The sequence below is a fragment of the Amblyomma mixtum genome, chromosome 9 (genome assembly GCF_055824585.1).
Source record: "Amblyomma mixtum isolate Tamu chromosome 9, ASM5582458v1, whole genome shotgun sequence".
NCBI classification, from domain to species: Eukaryota; Metazoa; Arthropoda; class Arachnida; order Ixodida; family Ixodidae; genus Amblyomma; species Amblyomma mixtum.
In genome coordinates this window covers 106,128,037-106,146,443 of record NC_143020.1, presented here as the reverse complement: position 1 = coordinate 106,146,443, position 18,407 = coordinate 106,128,037, and the positions used below count along the sequence as shown (strand labels likewise).

The 18,407-nt window shown below is 44.5% G+C and overlaps 1 protein-coding gene across 4 annotated transcripts in view; it reads left to right on the top strand.

Annotated features, from left to right (window-relative positions):
- Positions 1–14,917, top strand: part of Unc-76 (fasciculation and elongation protein Unc-76) — a 41,912-nt gene extending 26,995 nt beyond the window's left edge. For 3 of the 4 annotated variants that reach the window (XM_089561167.1, XM_089561168.1, XM_089561165.1), the window contains exons 4-10: positions 3,141–3,249; positions 3,343–3,498; positions 4,986–5,091; positions 6,218–6,456; positions 9,605–9,680; positions 11,075–11,140; positions 14,732–14,917. In XM_089561167.1, coding sequence (XP_089417293.1) covers positions 3,141–3,249; positions 3,343–3,498; positions 4,986–5,091; positions 6,218–6,456; positions 9,605–9,680; positions 11,075–11,140; positions 14,732–14,748 — 769 coding nt within the window. In that variant the 3' untranslated portion in view covers positions 14,749–14,917. The remainder of the gene's footprint in view (positions 1–3,140; positions 3,250–3,342; positions 3,499–4,985; positions 5,092–6,217; positions 6,457–9,604; positions 9,681–11,074; positions 11,141–14,731) is intronic. The other variant, XM_089561166.1, reaches the window with a different exon arrangement.
- The last annotated feature ends 3,490 nt before the right edge of the window (positions 14,918–18,407 follow it).

Genomic DNA, 18,407 nt, shown 5'->3' with positions numbered 1-18,407 from the left:
CGATACAATACAATAGAACTTTATTTACATCACTTCATCTTACTGACACTTGGCCACCCGGTTAATGCATTTTCATTCCCTTGGCAGTTAGTAATTATTTGTAACTGAAATTCTACTCCAGTGTAGTTTCGATTCCGTTTTTACACGTGAGCGGTGTTTATGACGTCGCAAGTGAGGCTGAGGTCACATGACGCTTGAAACATTTTCAATATAATATAGTTGTGCGTTGATTCGCAGTCATTCCCGTTCCTGAGGCAGGCTAGCGTAGGGTTTGGAGCGAATGAAAAGACGATAGATGCGTTTACATTTCACTTCTCGTTTCGGCCTAACTTGTGACGTCATAGCCACCGTTCGGCGGCTGAAACCGAAACTGCATAGAAAAAAAAATGCGATTATAATTTATTTAATAGGGTTAATTCCATGCGGTGATCCATCTTAGTACTTAGCGGTCGCTGATCGTTCCAAAAAAAAAAAAAAAAACATTTGGATTATCGATCACTCTGAATTCTCTCTCGCTACGATGCCGTTTTTTTATATATATATCGAAAACAAGGTAGCTGTAAACACAGCGGCACCAGCTTGCTTCATGGTTTCCCTTGCGTTGCAGTCGCGCTAATTAACGCTCCCTTAATGACCCCAATCATTCGGGGTTTCAAATTACACGAGATTGGAACCGAGGCGTTACATCCAGTCGTCTGCTAGTGCGTCATCGGTGCTCTCAAATTCCTCCATTGGCTTGTAAAAGAAGGCTGGCGCTCCTCCGACCTTGACGAAGAAAGGATGCATTGTTTCGTTTTGTCATTTAATTCTGCTATTTGTAGCAAGCAGCCATGGTTCGGGTACTCAAACTGTACTCCTTTTCGATGGCACTTTCCGGCGTGTCTCGCGGGAGTCCCTGTACATGCGAAAGGTATAGGCATACGCCGCAGTTCTACGGTTGTCAGCGTCTTGTCCTTGATTTGCAGACAGTGGAAAACTGCAGTGGAACGGCATTCTCCGCAGTCCGCACTCTGTCCATAAAAGTGTCATCGGACGGGCGACGGCAGAGGCATAGAGTTTCTTACTACTACCTAGAGGGAAAGCTGGCGGCGCTGCAGTTCAGCCGCCATGGGCGCCCAAAGCATCATGGGGCGGTGAGCTACTTGTTGCGGGACAGTCGTATTTTTTGGGGAACACGGAGTGGCAGTACTTAGGCGTTTCATTCCGAAAACGTAGTTCGTGTGTGCGCAGACGACTTTCGCGCGAACGCAGTGTGCAAAAGCCATAGTAGTGAAGACGCGACGACACACGACGCCAATAAAAGGTTTTACTCTTCCAAAATGCATTAAAAAACCTCTTAAAGTATCTAAACAACAACATTTTTTTTAAAAACATATTTACTTTTAAAAGTGCGCCTGTTAATTACGAAATATTAGTTTTTTTAGTGTTCATCACTTGGCCAATAGGAAAGCTAGTCATGTCTTATTTTAGGCAAACTTTGCACTTAAATGCTTTTCTGCTCGTTTGTTGCAATCATTAGACAAGATATTGAATGTTAGGACGTTTGTAGCTATCAAACAGCTTTATTTTTTTATTAATTTTTGGCCAAAAGTTACAGTTCCGCAACAAGTAGCTCACCGCCCCATGATGCTTTGAGCGCCCATGGTGGCTGAGGTGGTCACGTGGGGTCTCCATGCAAACTCCCATAGACGGCTTGCCAGCTTTCCCTCTAGGTAATAGTAAGAAACTCTATGGGCAGAGGGGACGACAGTGGCGCCGCCTGGAGTGATTCACGAGCGGCGGCGGCGGCGGGTCGGATCGGTTTATGGACCGCGGTGGCCTCAATCAATAACGAGGGCTGTGCGCAGTTTCCAGACTCCTGTTTTTGCGGCGCCGTCTGTACTGTGTTTCTGTGACCCCCGCTGTGTTGCATTGTCGTTGTGCGCGGCTTTGTTTGTGTCCGTCATTTTATGGCGCCGCCGAAATGGGTTCGATCGCCCAGCGCGGCCCCTAACGATCCGTCCTCCTCGTCCGGAAGCTATATATCGCGCTGAAACGTGCCATTTGTCAATTAGAGTTGGGGGTGTGCCTTACTCTTAGTGTCGGCTTTTTTTTTTTTTCACTGATATGCTCATTTGGAGTGCAAGCTTATTCCATCTTGCCAACAGGACAGCTACTGGAAAGGAGGATGCATTGCTGTATGATTCTTTTATCACGAGAGCATGTGGAGGGACATATATGATACTCTACCTAGTACCGTAATAGGACATATGGTAATAGGATTTGTGGCGTTGTTGAAAATGAAAGCGTTGAATAAGCTCTGTGTGAGTATTGGTGCTGTATCTGCAGTTTTTTGCCTTTCAAAACATTGTGAGGATTTATTCAGTGATAGCGGAAATCCTTTGTTATTATCTTGCAGATGCCTTTCCAGTTCTAGTTTATTTAAAGTTATTCTTTGGCTATGTCAACACCCAATTGCATTAGACAGCTAGGCTGTCCTTAATTAAAATTTCACATAACATAAAGAAATTCCTCAGTTCTCTATGAGTTCCAACTGCTGGCAGTCAACTGCATGTGGCTTTTGAATAGGCCATGGCTATTCTATTAAGTAGTTTGGGTTAAAGAGCTCCTTGGTGTCAAAATTTATCTGATAAAGACTGCACTGCTATGTTGTTAATAGCCAGTAGTGTTGCCCTAGCCCCCCCAAAAACCCAACTCATCTAAAAAAATAGCACTTTCTGTTTTATTTTTCTTGACTGTGCTTGATTTTTTCCTTCAAGAATTTGTATTTGAATCTGCCTAGTTGCTCCTTTTTGCTTTTCCAGTCAACACTTCCAGAACCCAAGTTTATGCAGTTTAATTTCAATTTATGAACTTAACAGTCCCACAAAGAGATATCGCATGAATTGTGGAAGAAATAAAGAAACATGTTTTCAATATGCATAACTTTTTATGCTTTCGACAGATTTGGACCAACAGATGATGTCTGCAGTAAGGCTTGTAGGCCACTCCAGCATAGAACTGTACAAGGGAAATGAAAATAGGGGAACTTCACTTTGTGGGAGCATGTATGGGCGGCTTGTTGCCAACGGCTGTAGGTTACGTAGGTCATTGATTCCTCCGCTTTCTGCTAATTCTGCCGTCTCTTTGTTCCCTGCCAGGACTTGGTGGACGATCACCGGCAACTTTGGCAACATCCTACCCATCGACTGGTCCAAGTCTTACGCCAGGAAGCTGCAGCTACCGGCACTGAATCTCAATGAGCAAGCGGTGAGACCCATGTTATATGGATACAGTGACACAGTGACGGGTCTTGGGTGTTTGTGTGTATGCTGAAAACGAGTGCTTGGGGTCTCGTCGCAGAAGTCGGAGCGGCTGGACGGGCTGGACGGGTCATCGGACGACGAGGAGGAGCTGGCCAAGGACCTGGACCTGCACGCGCTCATCCTGTCCAGCCTCCAGCAGGAGCCCATCTTCACGGCCGAGCAGGTGCTCGAGGAGATCGACGAGATCATGCAGGTCGGGGGATGAGGGCTGCAGGGTTCTGACGGACAACTTTTCGTCATCCGGCAGAATAACGGATAACTTTCCGTTTCCATTACTAACCAAAAGCACCGATGTTTGGGCCAGTTGGTATTGATCCATCTTGAAAACGTAGCAGCACGAAAAAACGGGGACAAAATAGACACAGGTACACAGGTTGCAGCATATGTCCTGTCGTACCTGTGTCTATTTTGACTCCGTTTTTTCGTGCTGCTACGTTTTCAACATTACTAACCCACCTGCCGTGGAGGAAAGATTGCTGTAGCGCATTAACAGCAACACAGCGTTGACTTACCGCTTCAACATAACAGTTGATTTGCTAGAAACTAGGTCATCAAAGTGGAACTGGTGGAGATGTAAGGATTATTGGTTATGAAAAAGGCTCACACAATTTCTTCGATACGCCACTGCTGGGAGTGGAATTCGTCCCTTGTCTTCTTTGCTACATCCTGCTGCTTCTTACTGCTTTGGGACATGAATATTAACTGACTAGCCTAGCTTTCTACCTTGCTCTACGAGCGGTACTCCACTTTCTGTCATACAGCTCCAAATAACCAGAAGCAGCGTCACCAGATGTCCTAGAATTCCACCGCATGCTTTGAAGACAGCTTGATTGGTGCATGTGGCAGCATGCAAGCCTTTCGCATAGAGGATGCTACTTCGTTATTGTTGATGCAGGATTTAGTCATAATAGTTATACATAATAACCATAAAAGAGGAGGATGAGACAGTGGAGGCTGGACCACTTGCTAGGGTTAATTAAACATGGTTACAATGATTAAAAGCTTGTGTGAGGGAGCTTCAGGCTAGGATTGCGGTGTGCGTAATGCTCATGTAGCACAGTTTGACTATAACAGTTTCTGTGAGCAAGGATTATGGGGGATCACTGAGGTTATACAGGTCACACCATTTTCCAGAGTGGAGTGCAGTGTTTTTTTGTTTCACTAGCCAGGAACAACTCGACAAAGAGCAAATCTCTTGTAAGAACAAGTGAAGTAAGATCAAAGCAGACTTTAAAATAGACCTATAAATCTTTGGTGAAGAAAAATGTCTGCATGGTTATTTCAAGATGCCATGTGCAGTGTTCGGCGGCATGACATTTCAGTGCAAACTGTCTCTTGTCCAAGACATCAAACATGGCAGCTCCATGGCAAGCTTGTGCTTCTTTCATTGATTAATTTTAGATCATCAAAATAAAAAGCACCTCACTCTTTGTAACTGCATTGGCAGCAAGCTTCAAACAGTTAGTAGCACTCAGTAAACAAGTCTTGCTTCTTGCTGTCTGCATTTAAAACAGAGTGTGTAAAGTGCATACTGATCTGCACTGCTTAACATGTTTAGACTGTCTCTCTGGAGAAAATGTCTGAACTATATATAGGCTCCAGACAGTATTTTTTTAGTCAGGCACTCGAGACTAAGGTAAATACTTCTCCAAGTAAAGTGTTCTGTGTTTGTGTGTGCAGGAAAATGGCCCCTCTGAAGGAGTCCCATCGCCCGATTCCTCCCCAGAGAAGACAGCTAGTGACGCCATGACCAAGAACGCCATCTCCTCACTCGTCTATGGAGAAAGTGAGTTTGGTGCAGCTCCTTTTCGTATGGGTAAATGAAATGTTAAACTTGTGCTGTTAAACATTTGAGGTCCTGCCAATGGCATTGGATGGTGTGTAACAAAAATGAAACATTTTTTTTCTTGAGCTCATGGATTGCACTGCACAGTACTTCTTGAGGCTTCTTATTAATTGAGGTGAATTTGAAATCACTCTCAGTGCATCCTGAAACTGTGCATTAATTCATATTGTGCGTCCAAGGGGTGCCCACAGACGGGGTAACATGCCTAAAGTTACTAACTTAACACGAAGATTGTTTGGTATGTAACAAGGGTTCATTTTGAGGCACTGAGAGTAGCTTTAGATGGGGGAAGCTGCTGACTGTTTGGAAACGGCCTCAACTTTTCTGTGATATGCAAATAATTTACGTACAGACAAGGTTTTCCTCTTTCTTTTTTTTGCCATTAGAAACTGGCTTCCCATTCCACAGGTCAACATAATGGTCGCTGCTGTGTTTACACCATCAAAAGGACACTTGCGTTTTTACTGTTCGCTGTGGCAAAGCCCATCCGAAAGCTTAGTCAACACAAAAATGAAAAAGAGCTGAATGGTAACTACCAGCAGCTAGCCAATTTGCAAACAGATTGTCCGGGTACCTGGTTCCCATTTTTTAGCTCTGTATGGCCTGAGATAGAATTTTAAATTAAGCTTAGCGCTGGGGATTAAAAAAATGATAGCATGTTGGAATACAATAGAACTGTAAAACAACAGAAGGCAAAATAACATTTAAGCCACTCTTGAGAAAAGCCTGGCTTTTGTCCAGTGGCTGTTGTCGCCGTAACTTGATGATGTTGTTGCGACTGAAACTGGCAGTGCACATGTCTTAGGATAGTGTGTAGATGGGCTTGTTGGAAAACGCTCTTCGTAACAAAATGCAAAAAGAGGAGGGTCTAAAGAGTGTACTTTGCTGTGTGTTGTCTTTTGTGTTGGCCTTTTTTTTTTGCTAATCCTTCAGCGCTTTTTTCTATTACGAGCGGTGCCTCTGAATGTGTGCGCATGGAATTGCCAAGTGTGAATTCTGGGTTGAGGATGCGCTCGACCATAGTTGAAGAATGACGTGGCATGGAAGTTTGCGTCCTTCTCCTCAGGGCTCAAGACGCTGTCGACGGCTGAGCTGAACGAGGTGCTGGTGGAGCTGGAGCGGCTGATCCGCGAGCACTCGGAGACGCTCATCCAGGAGCTGGCCCTGCGGGACGAGCTGGAGTACGAGAAGGAACTCAAGAACACCTTCATCTCTCTGCTGCTCAGCGTACAGAACAAGCGCCGCCACTTCCACATCGACCGCCGGAAGGGGCGCCCCACCAACCACGGCACGCCCGAACCCAAGGTTCTTATTTCGCTGCTCTCTCTAGATTTATTAAGGCCTTTAAGGCCTCATCGTTGTCGACACAAGGTTGTCAGCAGAGGTGTCACGCTTTTCGGTTGGTCGAAATGGTTATAACGTCAGAGTGCGCGGATTCGCAGTAATGAGGTCACCCACGGATGCCTGATGCCCCCTTTTGGAGCAGACGACAACTAACAAAATAGTTGTCGTCCACTCCGACAGGGGGCGTAAGGTGTCCGTGGGTGACCACATTACATACCTTGTTACTGCTGACAGAGCCATGCCTACAACCGAACTCATTGAACCAGAGAGAGTTGTGCTAAAGAAGCAGTCAAAGTCGGCAGTAAAAGTGTGCAGTTGTAATGTGCAGTCAAATAAAGCACTAGTACTGCAGTCAATGCCAAATAGTGCGCCAGGAAAGGTTTTTGCCTTGCAGCACTTTAGAGAGCCAAAGTGGCTCCGGAATTTTTGCATGAAAGCAACGGAGGTAGCTACCAAGCCCAAGAGAAGAGGTTAAAGTGTGCTGTTTTTTACAGTGTCAGCTGTAATGAACTGAACACCTGACAGAGTCCCTTGCAGGGGAACAAAATTTCTGCAGGGGAAAAATGTAATAAGAAGTGCAAGCGAAGCACATAAGTAAGAAGAGCAGGCAATGAGTGTAAATTGCGACTGACGATATCTGGGCATAAATTTTTGAATTTTATTGGACTAGAGTCGCTTCTAAACCTGAGCAGCTCACATTCCGTTGTTCTGTGGCAGAGGGTGAAAATAATTGTAGGGGTTAGTTAAGTGGTAGAAAATGGTGAACATTTGGATGTTAAATACTACATGGCTTCCTGTGCCCTTCCATAAAAGTGGAAGTGTGTTGCGCGCCTCAACAAGGAGGGTGATTTGCACGTTCATCCGTGTTATCAGTGTCATTATTTTCCTGTTTTTCATGTACATGATTTGGTATACAGAGCAGCTGTGCCTTTTCGTAAGCTATATTGCAATTTCTCTTAAATGACCATACTGTGCTCTTGGCATTGCCCTGCCCCCCTCCCCCTTATGGAAGACCCTATATAGGGACCTTTATGGGCAACTCCGGAATTTTTCGGACCTCCACACATTTTACATAAACTTTCACTATAGTTTCTCCAGTGTTCTGACCCTTTGCCAGATGATGTTTTGTTTCAGTACAAATCGGTTTTAAATTTTCATGGCCTCCATTGGGTGATTTCTGCGGGAAACCTTCCGTGTGTGATGTCATAAATTGCACACCCATCAGTATTTTCAGTGTGTTCGCTGAAAGAAAGAATTTCGAGCTTTTTTCGAGAAATAATAATCGAAACAACTATGTGCAGCTACCAGTTTAGCCAATGAATGCGCACATGGCATGTTTTGTGACAGTATCTGTGGTGTTATACTTGGTCTATCGTGATGTCATACTTTGGTTGATACCGAGTTTTGTTTTCGGTTTCCCTGTTTTCTCTGCTTTGTAATTGTTTTCCTCTTTATTTAGAAAAACTGTTCATCAGAACTAAGACGGGGAGGTCCAAGAAATATACAGTAGAACCCCGCTGTTACGTTCCTCACTGCTGCGTTTTCCCGGCTGTTACGTCGCTTTCTTCCGGTCCCGGCATAGCTTCCATAGGATCCAATGTATTGGGAACCCCGCTGTTACGTCGTAGCCGAGGAAACGATCCCGCATGATACGTCGCAACCGGGCTCCCCGAACCCGCCCGGGCAGTGCGCGCCAAGCGCCATTTTGATTTTTGACGAGTCTTGGCCAGGCTTGGCTACGGAACTGGCTGCAAGAAGCCGCACGCGAGTTGGAGAGGCCGCCACTAGATCGCTATCTGCCTCGCGAACGCTGAATGCCGCGATCTTTATCTTGGGAGGTGGTGACGAGGAGGCGCGCGGCTGCGGTCGCTTATCTGTTTGTCTCAGCCAGCGTCCGCTTCGGCGGACGCAGTTGTTGCGACGGACGCGCGTCTTTTCTTTTCTTTCACTCTTTCTTTTTATCTTTTATCTTTTAACTCTCCTCTATCTGCAAGAGACAGGGGTGGTGGCTCGGCTGGGGAGTCAGTTGGCAGGCCCGTGCAATTTCCTTTTCATCCTTCTCTCAGTCGCAACAACCTCTTTATCGTGTTTTGATGGCGTGATAGCGTTGCGTAAGCGGAAGGCGCTTCCCCTTGAGGAAAAGCTGGACGTACTAAACGCAGTCGACAGACAGTCAGGGCGGCCTACGCGGAGCAGCGCGGCGAGCAGCCTACGAACATTTCAGTGCTTGACGCTGTGCACAACGTCGCTTCAGCGTGGACTGCAGTGAACGCATGAACTGCACAGCACTGCTCCGTGCGGTGTGGCCGCACCGCAAAGCGACGCTGACAGCAATGCGGCCTTTGCTATTGAGAAACGCGTTGTTCTTTCCAGCGAGCGAAAGGAACTGCAATCCACCATTCTCGATTTTTTAAAGTTCTAGGGTCAATTTGCGGAAAAAAATTGTTTCAAGTCAAAGCTGCACTGTTTTCATTAATTTTCGGTGCTTTCCTCACTGTTGCGTTTTCCCGGCTGTTACGTTTTTTTTTCCCGGTCCGGTGGAAAACGTATGAACGGGGTTCTACTGTAATGTGACAGTAAACTCAAAATGTTCGAAAATCCTTCGGAGTTGCCTTATAGGTTAATAAGTGGGGTTGTGTTTTTTGTGTGTTCGATCCCGGCCGCGGTGGCTGAATTTCGATTGAGGCGAAGTTCTAGAGGCTTGTGTGCTGTTCGATATTGGTGCACGTTAAGGAACCCCAGGTGGTTGAAATTTCCAGAGCCCTTCACTACGGCGTCCCTTATAGCCTGAGTCGCTTTGGGACCTTAAACCCCATAAACCACAAACCGTTACTAATGATGATGATGAGCCACGAGCTGTGCATAGCCTCGCTTGGCAGTCCAGCAATGTGTAACATCTTTCCATCCATCATTTTGTTCTTCTTCACCAAGAATGTGTTTTTAAAGTGGCTCCCCAAAACGGCATCAACCAACTAGCCCTGTTGCAAGCACCTCCACAATTTGACAGGCTTCTCATCAGATGTTCACGCAAGGCTGTGCTTCCCAAATTTCGGATGGGATGAAAGAGATCAGTCTCTGACGTTTGCCCCTTTCTTGGTTCACTGTGCAGTATCTCACCACGGTGATCCCTTACAATGTGGACAAGGGCTCTCCAAGCAATGCCTCCCTACAGATCCTCATCAAAAGTGAGTACTTCCGAGCTGTTGTTCGTTAAGTTAGCTGTTGTGGACTAGAAATCCATATGGACAGTTGCTAGGATAGCTGCTGATAGTTCTGACTGGTGTACGCTACACTGAGTGCTGGAAGCATTGCCATTGGTATATGTATCATAAGTGAAGGGGAACACTTGAAGGAAGTATACCGATTTGCGGGCTTAATCAAATATAGGAAGCAGGTGCGCTACACTTTTATAGGGAAGGCTTCAAGCTTATGGAGGGAGAGAGGGAAAGAAAGCAGGGACAGCTTCTCCCGGTTTTGAGAACATAGCTAGTTTACTTTGTAGGTGGAAGGACTCAGTGGGTGTTCTGATGCACTTGTGGACACCTTGAGTGCACCAAAAACATTGGCAGGGGCTTAGCTAAGATTAAGCCTGGGTATCTCGAAGCGAAAAGCTGCGGTGATGCTTCGCACTTCTGTATCGGTAGTATCACTCTCTTCTCCTTCTATGTTGACTGCGCACGTCTATTCTCTGGCAAGTGGTTATATAGCCGGCCTCCGCGATAAACACGCGCTTGCGGCGAACGTCAAACGACAACGCATAGCGCGTGGCAGCGTGCGCCTGTTCTATGGGCAAGCGCACCTTACATACCCCTCCTTTCAAATGTGCACTGCGCACGGCTGCGGCGGAAGGTCAAACGGTGGCGAGGAGGAGAAGCGGCGGCGCACATGCGCAGTAGCCTGCGCCATGCGGGACGTCACTCGTGCTCCGACATACGTCGGCTCACGCGAAGCGCGGTGTTGACTAGCGTAGTGAAGCTTCTCGCTTCAGAACACCCACTAAGAAGGTGTTCATGGACAAAGTGAACTAGAACCAGTCTAGTTCCTGGTGAGATTGACATGTCCAGTGAACTAGCTGTACGCCGTTTCTTTTCTCAAAGCCACTCTAATCTTATCCCTCATAAAACCTGTAGTTCTACCCACAAAGTTAACTAGCTATGCGCCTTTCTTTTTCTCAAAGCCCAGTGTAGTTCCTGGTGTACTTGAGGTGTCCAGTGAACTAGCTATGCGCCTTTCCTTTTCTCAAAACCCTGTCTAGTTCCTGGTATGCTTGAGGTGTCCAGTGGATTAGCTATGCGCTTTTCCTTTTCTCAAAACACCAGCCCAGATGTGATTGCAGCTAGAAGTGCTACGCACTAAAGTCAGTTCCTACTTTGTTGTGTCCTTGTTTGTTGTGCTGTTTCAAGATGTGTCTCTGTTTAAACATGGAATGCTTGTATGTTGAGTCGGCACAGTTTTAGCTTGGTGCTTGAAGAGTTCCATTTCTTGAAGTGTTCCACATTATTGCATTTTGGTGGTGACAGGCATTTTGGTGACGCCTTTCTGTTGGAGCTTAAAGTACAGCATGCCGCTTTTCCTGCAGTTCTCCACGCCATCAATGATGACAGCCCAACAGTGCCGACGCTGTTGACAGATTACATCCTGAAAGGTGAGCTGCTGATCTCGTAATTACCAGAGTCCAGAAGAATTTAATATCAATGACGGTTGGAACGTGCTCAAAGTTCGAAGGTTTTGCTGCCTTAGGATGCACTGCTTTAAGCTGTCAGGCACTGTTGTACCAGGGTGCGGAGATCTTGCGTTCAAGCGGTAACGCATAGTGTAGGCTCATCTTGGGTGTGTACAGCATGCATTGTTTTTTAGGAATGTGGGATCATGCAATGCATCTGCAAGCTTGAATTGCTCTTGCTGAGACTGGTAAATTGTTCGAAATCTAGTTTCGTTTTCAATTGTTTGCAGCTGCATAGCAAGTCTTAAACTACCACTTTCTTTTTTGTACCTGCCAGGGGCCTTTGTCTCTCACATGTTAATGCTAGTCATAGCTTGTACAATTTTGGCGGCATTGTTTTTGTTTCTGTAGCTGCAAACTATATTGTACTGCCTCATTAATTGGCACGTAGCTGGTTAGGAGTCTTGAAACTGGTACTGGCAGTATGCAGTCTTATAGGGTTGAACCATGCCTTAGTGGAACTTTGCTATTTCACTGATTTGGCATCCCGAGTAGCTGGTGCAGTACTGATGCTGCTCCTGTGTTGTGAATATACCTCTGGGCAAGGTGTTTAGCTTGATAACTCACCAACTTGGTCTCTCAAGTTGACTGGGTAGGTGTTAAGATACTTGCGTTAGGCATGTGGAACACCGGCCGTCAAAAGTTCATGGAAGGCGACGCATCAGAAGAAGTTTGATTTCATTGCATCCGAGGTGTATTGCTTGAAATTTAATGGTGTACTGTGTAAGCCACACATTCAGAATTAGGTGCCACATGTAGCTGTTCCAGGATGCGTGAAAAGATGTTGATTAAATGTTTTTCACTAATATTTCTTCTTATAAACTTCTGATTATGAATGTGGCATGCATGAGCAGCAATTCAGTGCGCGTGGTGATCATCTGATTTTTCAGTTTCTGTTTCCTTGGCCCTGCTGTTGGCAGATTTTTCCACTTACATGCATATCACATTTGTGCAGGCGTGAATTGTGATGCATTAGTTTGCAGAGTGAAAGTTACAACCTATTCCTCGATCTTTAATTGTGCAATTTGTGGCTGAACACTGTTTTCACTGCCTCATTCCTGTTATAACAAGGGGTTATGCAATCAAATGAACACATTTTGGGCACTTTGAAGTGTTTGTGCTTTCAAAACAAAGCAAATGTAAATTGACACTCACTAGAGGCACAGTAGAGCAGTAGTAAAACACTGAGAAATTTATTAAAACAAAAAAATTGTTCATTTATTTCGCATGGCTGACTATAAAGCTTTATTGCTCAAGACTTTTCATACTTTTGCATATTTTTTGCACCCGCATTTGTGGAAATTGTGCATTTCATAGCAAGATCATATAGTGTTCACTTCGCATTCACATACTATGTTGACACAGTTTCCGGAAGGGGATATTGTACTATATGCGTACACTGTGTCATCAGTTTTTCTGTGGTTCATATTTTGATGATGGGAATTGCAGAAAAAGTTGACTGAACATTGTTTGAAAGCCAGTGAACTGTGCATGCGATATCTCATAGTACAGTTGAGTTTAGTGAGGTTACATGCCTTTGTTGATGGCAAAAAAATTGTTAGGTTGAGAAAGTCTGGGTGGCAACCTTGCTCATGCTCAATGGGTATGCTACATTTTTCATTAGTCTTGCAGAATCCATGCTGTCTATGCTTAATGATTAACAGAAGCTCTCAAAAACTGTGATAGGTTGCTGCAGGTGGGGCTGGTTGTAACTTGGTTCTCTCAACGTTGGCTAGATGGCGCTACGTGTTCTTTCTGCATGGAGTTGCTGTATTGGCTCCCAGAGTTGTGCGTAGGTCCACCATGTTGCTGTCCCAAGCATTTAAATTATGAGGGAAATCCACAACTCTTGCGTGCAGGAGGCACACTTGATGCAGCAACTGGAGCAAGTGCAGGCTCAATTCACTTGTTTTTCGCTGTTGAACTTGCGGCATTCTAGCTAAAATACCATTGCAGCGAATGACACAGCTTGCTAATAATGCATAAGCTGCACCTAGGCCTATCTCAATTAGTTATGAATAAAATTCTTGCCTTGTGGGTGGGTGGCACCATCTGTTGTAGATGTTGCAAGTCACTATAGTCGGATACACCTTAAGTCTGCAGTGAAGCTCCTCTCACACTCAACCTCCGAGCACAGAATCCCTCCACGACGAAAAAGTAGTCCGCTGGTTAAACGTTCCTTGTTACGTAAACAAGAAGCTTGGTCACAAGAAAAAGAATTATGAGCTCTAGAATTTTGACACGTGGATTGTTTGATATAGTTAAACATTAAAAAGTTGTTTTCGTTTGCAGTTGTGATTGGCCGGCGGAGTAATACAGTATGCCGCGGACCATGGCCCAGTGTTAACAACTGCTGTTTTTTTAAGTTGTATGCTACTATAGTGTTTTTTCTTTTTACAATTGGGAAACGCTTGTCACAAAATTGCGTGTTTTAATAAGAAAACATCATTTTCACTCAAACAAAATGAGATGCCGCAAAGCACGGGGAGAGTAGGTGTACCAGTGAGATGTCAGCAGCAGTCTAGTGCTAAACAATGTGGAGAAGTTGGCTTCTCTGCAATGCATGGATGCTTTTTCAACTATTTGATCACACCTGGCCAATGGAGGCGTGAGTGGCACTGGGAAAACAGGCGCAAAACTCTGGGAACACAGCACGGTAATTGACCCAATATTGGCAGTGGATGGTTTCACTCTGGTTCCTTTGTAGTACCGGCCTTTACCAATACGTTTCCAATATTGGGTCGATTCGCTATGCTGATGGGGGAAGTAATTGTATTCGTGCACACACACTCAGTTTTGTGAACAAACCAGACTAACTGGCTCTGTACATCTGTGATGTGCCTCTGTGTTGCTCCCGCTTAACCCTTTCAGGCGCCATTTTTTGTTTTGACTGAAATCAATTTTTTTTCACCTAAGTAGTACAATCAGGCCTCAAGAAAGGGAGTTTGTTAGTTTTCGAACGTGAAAGACCAGCAAGTAAGTTTTTACAATATGGAGAATTCCGTACAAAGTGTCAGATTTGTTAGAAGCAGTAACACCGAAATGTTCTCGTGTGTCAGGTAAACACCCAAGGGATCGTGGAATCGCTTTGTGTTTTGAAGATTCACATTACGCTTGAAATTCAGCGAAAATAATCGATGTTTTCGCTCGTGGCAAAATCTGTCTGCACAAAAACGGCGCACAAAATGCTACCTAGTTCACTCTTATGTGAAATATTATTTACTGCATTCGCTACATGGTACAAAAAAGCAACTTATTCGCAACAAGAAGGGTGCTCAATTTGACTGGAATACTGAAATCACTGTTAAGTACTCCAGTTTCTCAAAAAAAAAGCTGTGAGTTTGCCGCTTACACAATTGTGTACAAAGTGCCTGAAAGGGTTAATGAAGCACATTGTCACAAACTTTTTTTCTTGCTGAAGTCTTTTTTTTCCTGCTGTGCCAGAGAGCATTGCAGTGTTGTGGTGCATCTGTTTGACTGACTGACTGCATTCGTTTTGTTGACGTCTTGCAGTCTTGTGTCCAACATAAATGGAGGAGTTGCTGAGCGTCACCGTCTCCTGGGTTGTTTCTGTTGCCGGCATTCAGCTCTTGGTCCTTGCAACAAGAGACCAACGTCCAAGGCTGGCTCACAGCTAGAGCGTGCTGAAAGCTCATGCTGGTTGCTATTGGAACCCCGGGAAAACTGGTTGCTATTGTCGCCGAGTTTTTTTTTTAGTTCACGCGTCGTTTGGCCGGAAGCTTATTTATTAACAGGAGTACACTGCTTGCTTGGCTATGTGGTCCACTGGTGTGGCGAGAATCCACATTCGAATTATAAAGTGAGACGACTGTTCAGAGACCCTTTGTGACTGAAGTTGGGACGCAGCGGAAAGGTAGAAATTGATGTGGCACTGTCTGTGAAACTTCACGTTTGAGAAAAGGTGAGAAAACATCTCATGCAAGTTGTTTTTCTCTCTGTTTTTAAGAAAAGGTGAGAAAACATCTCATGCAAGTTGTTTATCTCTCTTTTTTTCTTTGCCGCTAAAAGGAACGTCTGACTTCCAAAAAACGCAGACCAAGATCCTGTCTGCATTCTGTTTGCAACAACTTTTATGTAATATCGTCAATAATTTTAACATTGGGATGATCAAATTCTTTACGAAATTTGTTGCACTGATGCTCATTAATTGGCTACAAATGCCATCTCGGTCTTGATTCCATGGCGTAAAAGTTTCTTGCAGGCTTGATAATTAGACATCGGCATCGACATCGGTTGAGTTTTATGTATTGGCACTGATGAACCGCTTTGCCTTGCCTTGCAAGATCTCCTGTCGCATAAGGTTCTCTGCAGTCACTGAAAGGCTGCTATAGCAGAATACAACTCGAGAAAGAAGTGGTGAATGTCCCTCAAGGGAGGCCTTCAGCCAATGATATTGACTGATTTTCATGACATCGTGGTTAATCCCCTTGTACTTGCAAGTATGACATCGGAGAGAGCTGGCAGATGCGAAGGGATTAACCATGAAGTAATCGCGACATCTTGACAGTCGGTCGACCTCCTTAGCTAGAGGACTTCTTTTGAGTGCTATTTGCTGTTTCGTCCCTGAGTTTTATCCGACTCTAACGTGGCTGCCCAAGCAGAGATTTTCGTTTAGTCAAAGCTTTGGCCTTTTGGCAAAACTTCAGTCTACCGGCAGTTGTATGAATTTTTTTTTTTTTGCATTTGGTTTGCCAGTGTAGCTCTCAAGAAGGCCCTGATACACATCTTGTCAATTCTTTCCCGTTTTCCTGTCATTCGCACACTACACCTCATGGCTTCTGTCATGCAAGAACAGCTTTTATTGCAAACGTGGAAGTAAAATTTCATTATTGACCTGTTTACAGTCCTTTCTAATATCAAAGGAAACACTCCTTGATTAGCCACCCAAACAACCGATGCCCAATCGTGAGCACACTGTTAAATCACACCCTGTTGTTTTCTAATTATCATTTTACAATTAATGACACTCTTAAATCACACCTTGTTGTTTTCTAATAATCATTTTACAATTAATGAATGAACCTGATAGCAATTTTCAAAGTTTTGTAGAGGATCGGACACAAATTATGGTTCTCTACTACTGGCTAAGTGTTCCCTTTTATATTGGAGAAGGCTGTATTGTACTGTTGTTCACAGACACTTCATTGTAAAGAATGAAAAAGATGATGCACGACAATTTATGATTGGCTTAATATTGCAGTTGTTGATTGCTGCATTGCACTTTATTCAAGTGGAGATAATGAAACTTTCAGAGAAGGGAAGAAGATATCTTTGACAAAAGTTGTTTCAGGGCCTCTTTAAAAGCAGCCATGGCTTAGCTTCCACCAATTAAACTTACAAATGTCTGGTTTTTGCCAACATGTCTACACAGCCATAGTCACTCCAGCCTTCTGACTTGCGACGCACTTATTTTATGAAGTGTCTTTCATGCTTGAGCTTGTTTTAGAGCTTGCACCCCACATTTTTTTTCTGCGTGTTACGGAGACAGCTATGTGAGGCATAGTTTATTTGAAGTGTACAAATACAGCCGTCTTTATTTTAATCGGTGTTGTACTTTTTACCAGGGTCTTTTCATTCGTGTTTTGTGCACGTTCAAGTTCATCATCCTTCCGCGACCTGTTGCTAAGCTTTACCGTGTCCTTTCTGTTCTCGTCTCGACGTACCTAGGCGCGCTGCAAAGTTGTGGAGGCTTTGTGAACTCGTTTCTCGATTTTTAACGACACCTTACAGGGATGTTTTTGTCCGTTTTTTGTCACAACATGGGGCATTGATTGCATGAACTGTTTGCGTGTACACCTGCCGTCATAAGTTTAAGGAACGTGACTTCAGAAAAGAAACTCAATTTCTTTGCGTCCAGTGCATTGCTAGAGAATTAATGGCGCACGATGTAATTCACACTCTCATAATTAAGTCGCGCGTATCTGTTACAAGGCTGCATGCAAAGATGAGGATGAAGTCAAGAGTTTTTTTTGCCTGTATTGCATTCCGTAAACTCTTGATTGTGGGTGTACAAGAAATCGATATTGCTTGTATACGTTTGCCAAGGTTGCCTGCATTTGCTATTGATCGGAAATTCCAGTCATTGTTTTCTGTTAGTAGAGTTTCCGAGTGTGTGCTGCTATTCACGTGCTGGGTGTGAAGCTGAAACTGCCGTCTTTCCAAGTAAGATATGAGCACATTTTAAATCCTTGAGTTCGAAAGAGTTTGCAACTGTGAAACCTTGAGCACAGGATGACCGTTTGCATCGTTCTTTCAAATCGTTCTAGCCATCAGGAAGCGTGTAGTTTGATGCTTTTAATTTGGGCTTTTAAGAGGTACGCTCGTTGTAATTACATGCTTGTAGACGCTTTACTGTACCACCAGTACCATATGAAAGCTGTCACAAACAACACACTTCTCTTTATGAAGTTGGGAATGATGCACGAAATCATGACTCTTTCTCTGATCGTTTTAGGGTAGCTTGGAGAGAACACTTTAGTTGGACAAGTGGTTAGCATTTGGCACGCTTTGAGGGTTTCGTAGTATTCAACGAAAAAAACTGCATGGTTGGCCTGCTATGTTGACATGAAACACTTGACCAGTGCAGTCATAAAAATTGGGGGACACTTAAGCTACATCTTCAAGAGTATGACGTGACAGTGGTTGGTTCCTCTTGTCTGCAAAGACGCGGACACTGTTTCTGCTTTCACTATCACAATCATTATGTGAGAGACCACACAACATATATATAAAGCGCCGCTTTAAGCAAGCCCTACAAACGTGTCGTCTCATGGTGCAGTGGTACCGTGTCTAACTCTCAGTCCAAGGGCCCGAGGGTCAGGGGTTTCTGATGTGCCACTAGTGCGGCTGGCGCCATCTATGAGAGCCTCTCGTAATCCACTAGTCCCAACTTTTCCGTCACATCAATGGCAATGCCGACACCGGCTCTGCAGGAAGTGTGTACGTAATCAATCCCTTCTCAAAAACTCTTTGGAGACTTCTTGAACATCCTTTGAAAGTCGCCGTTGTATGGACAGTGTTCTGCTACAGGGAAACTATTTGAAAGGAATTCTTAGTGTTTAAAACACTCAGAAACTCGGTAGTTGCAGATGGGGTTTCATTGTTTTTTGGGTTCACATAAGTGTTCACGTCTTAATTGCTTCGAGTGTCTATGGGGAATGTGTTGGGA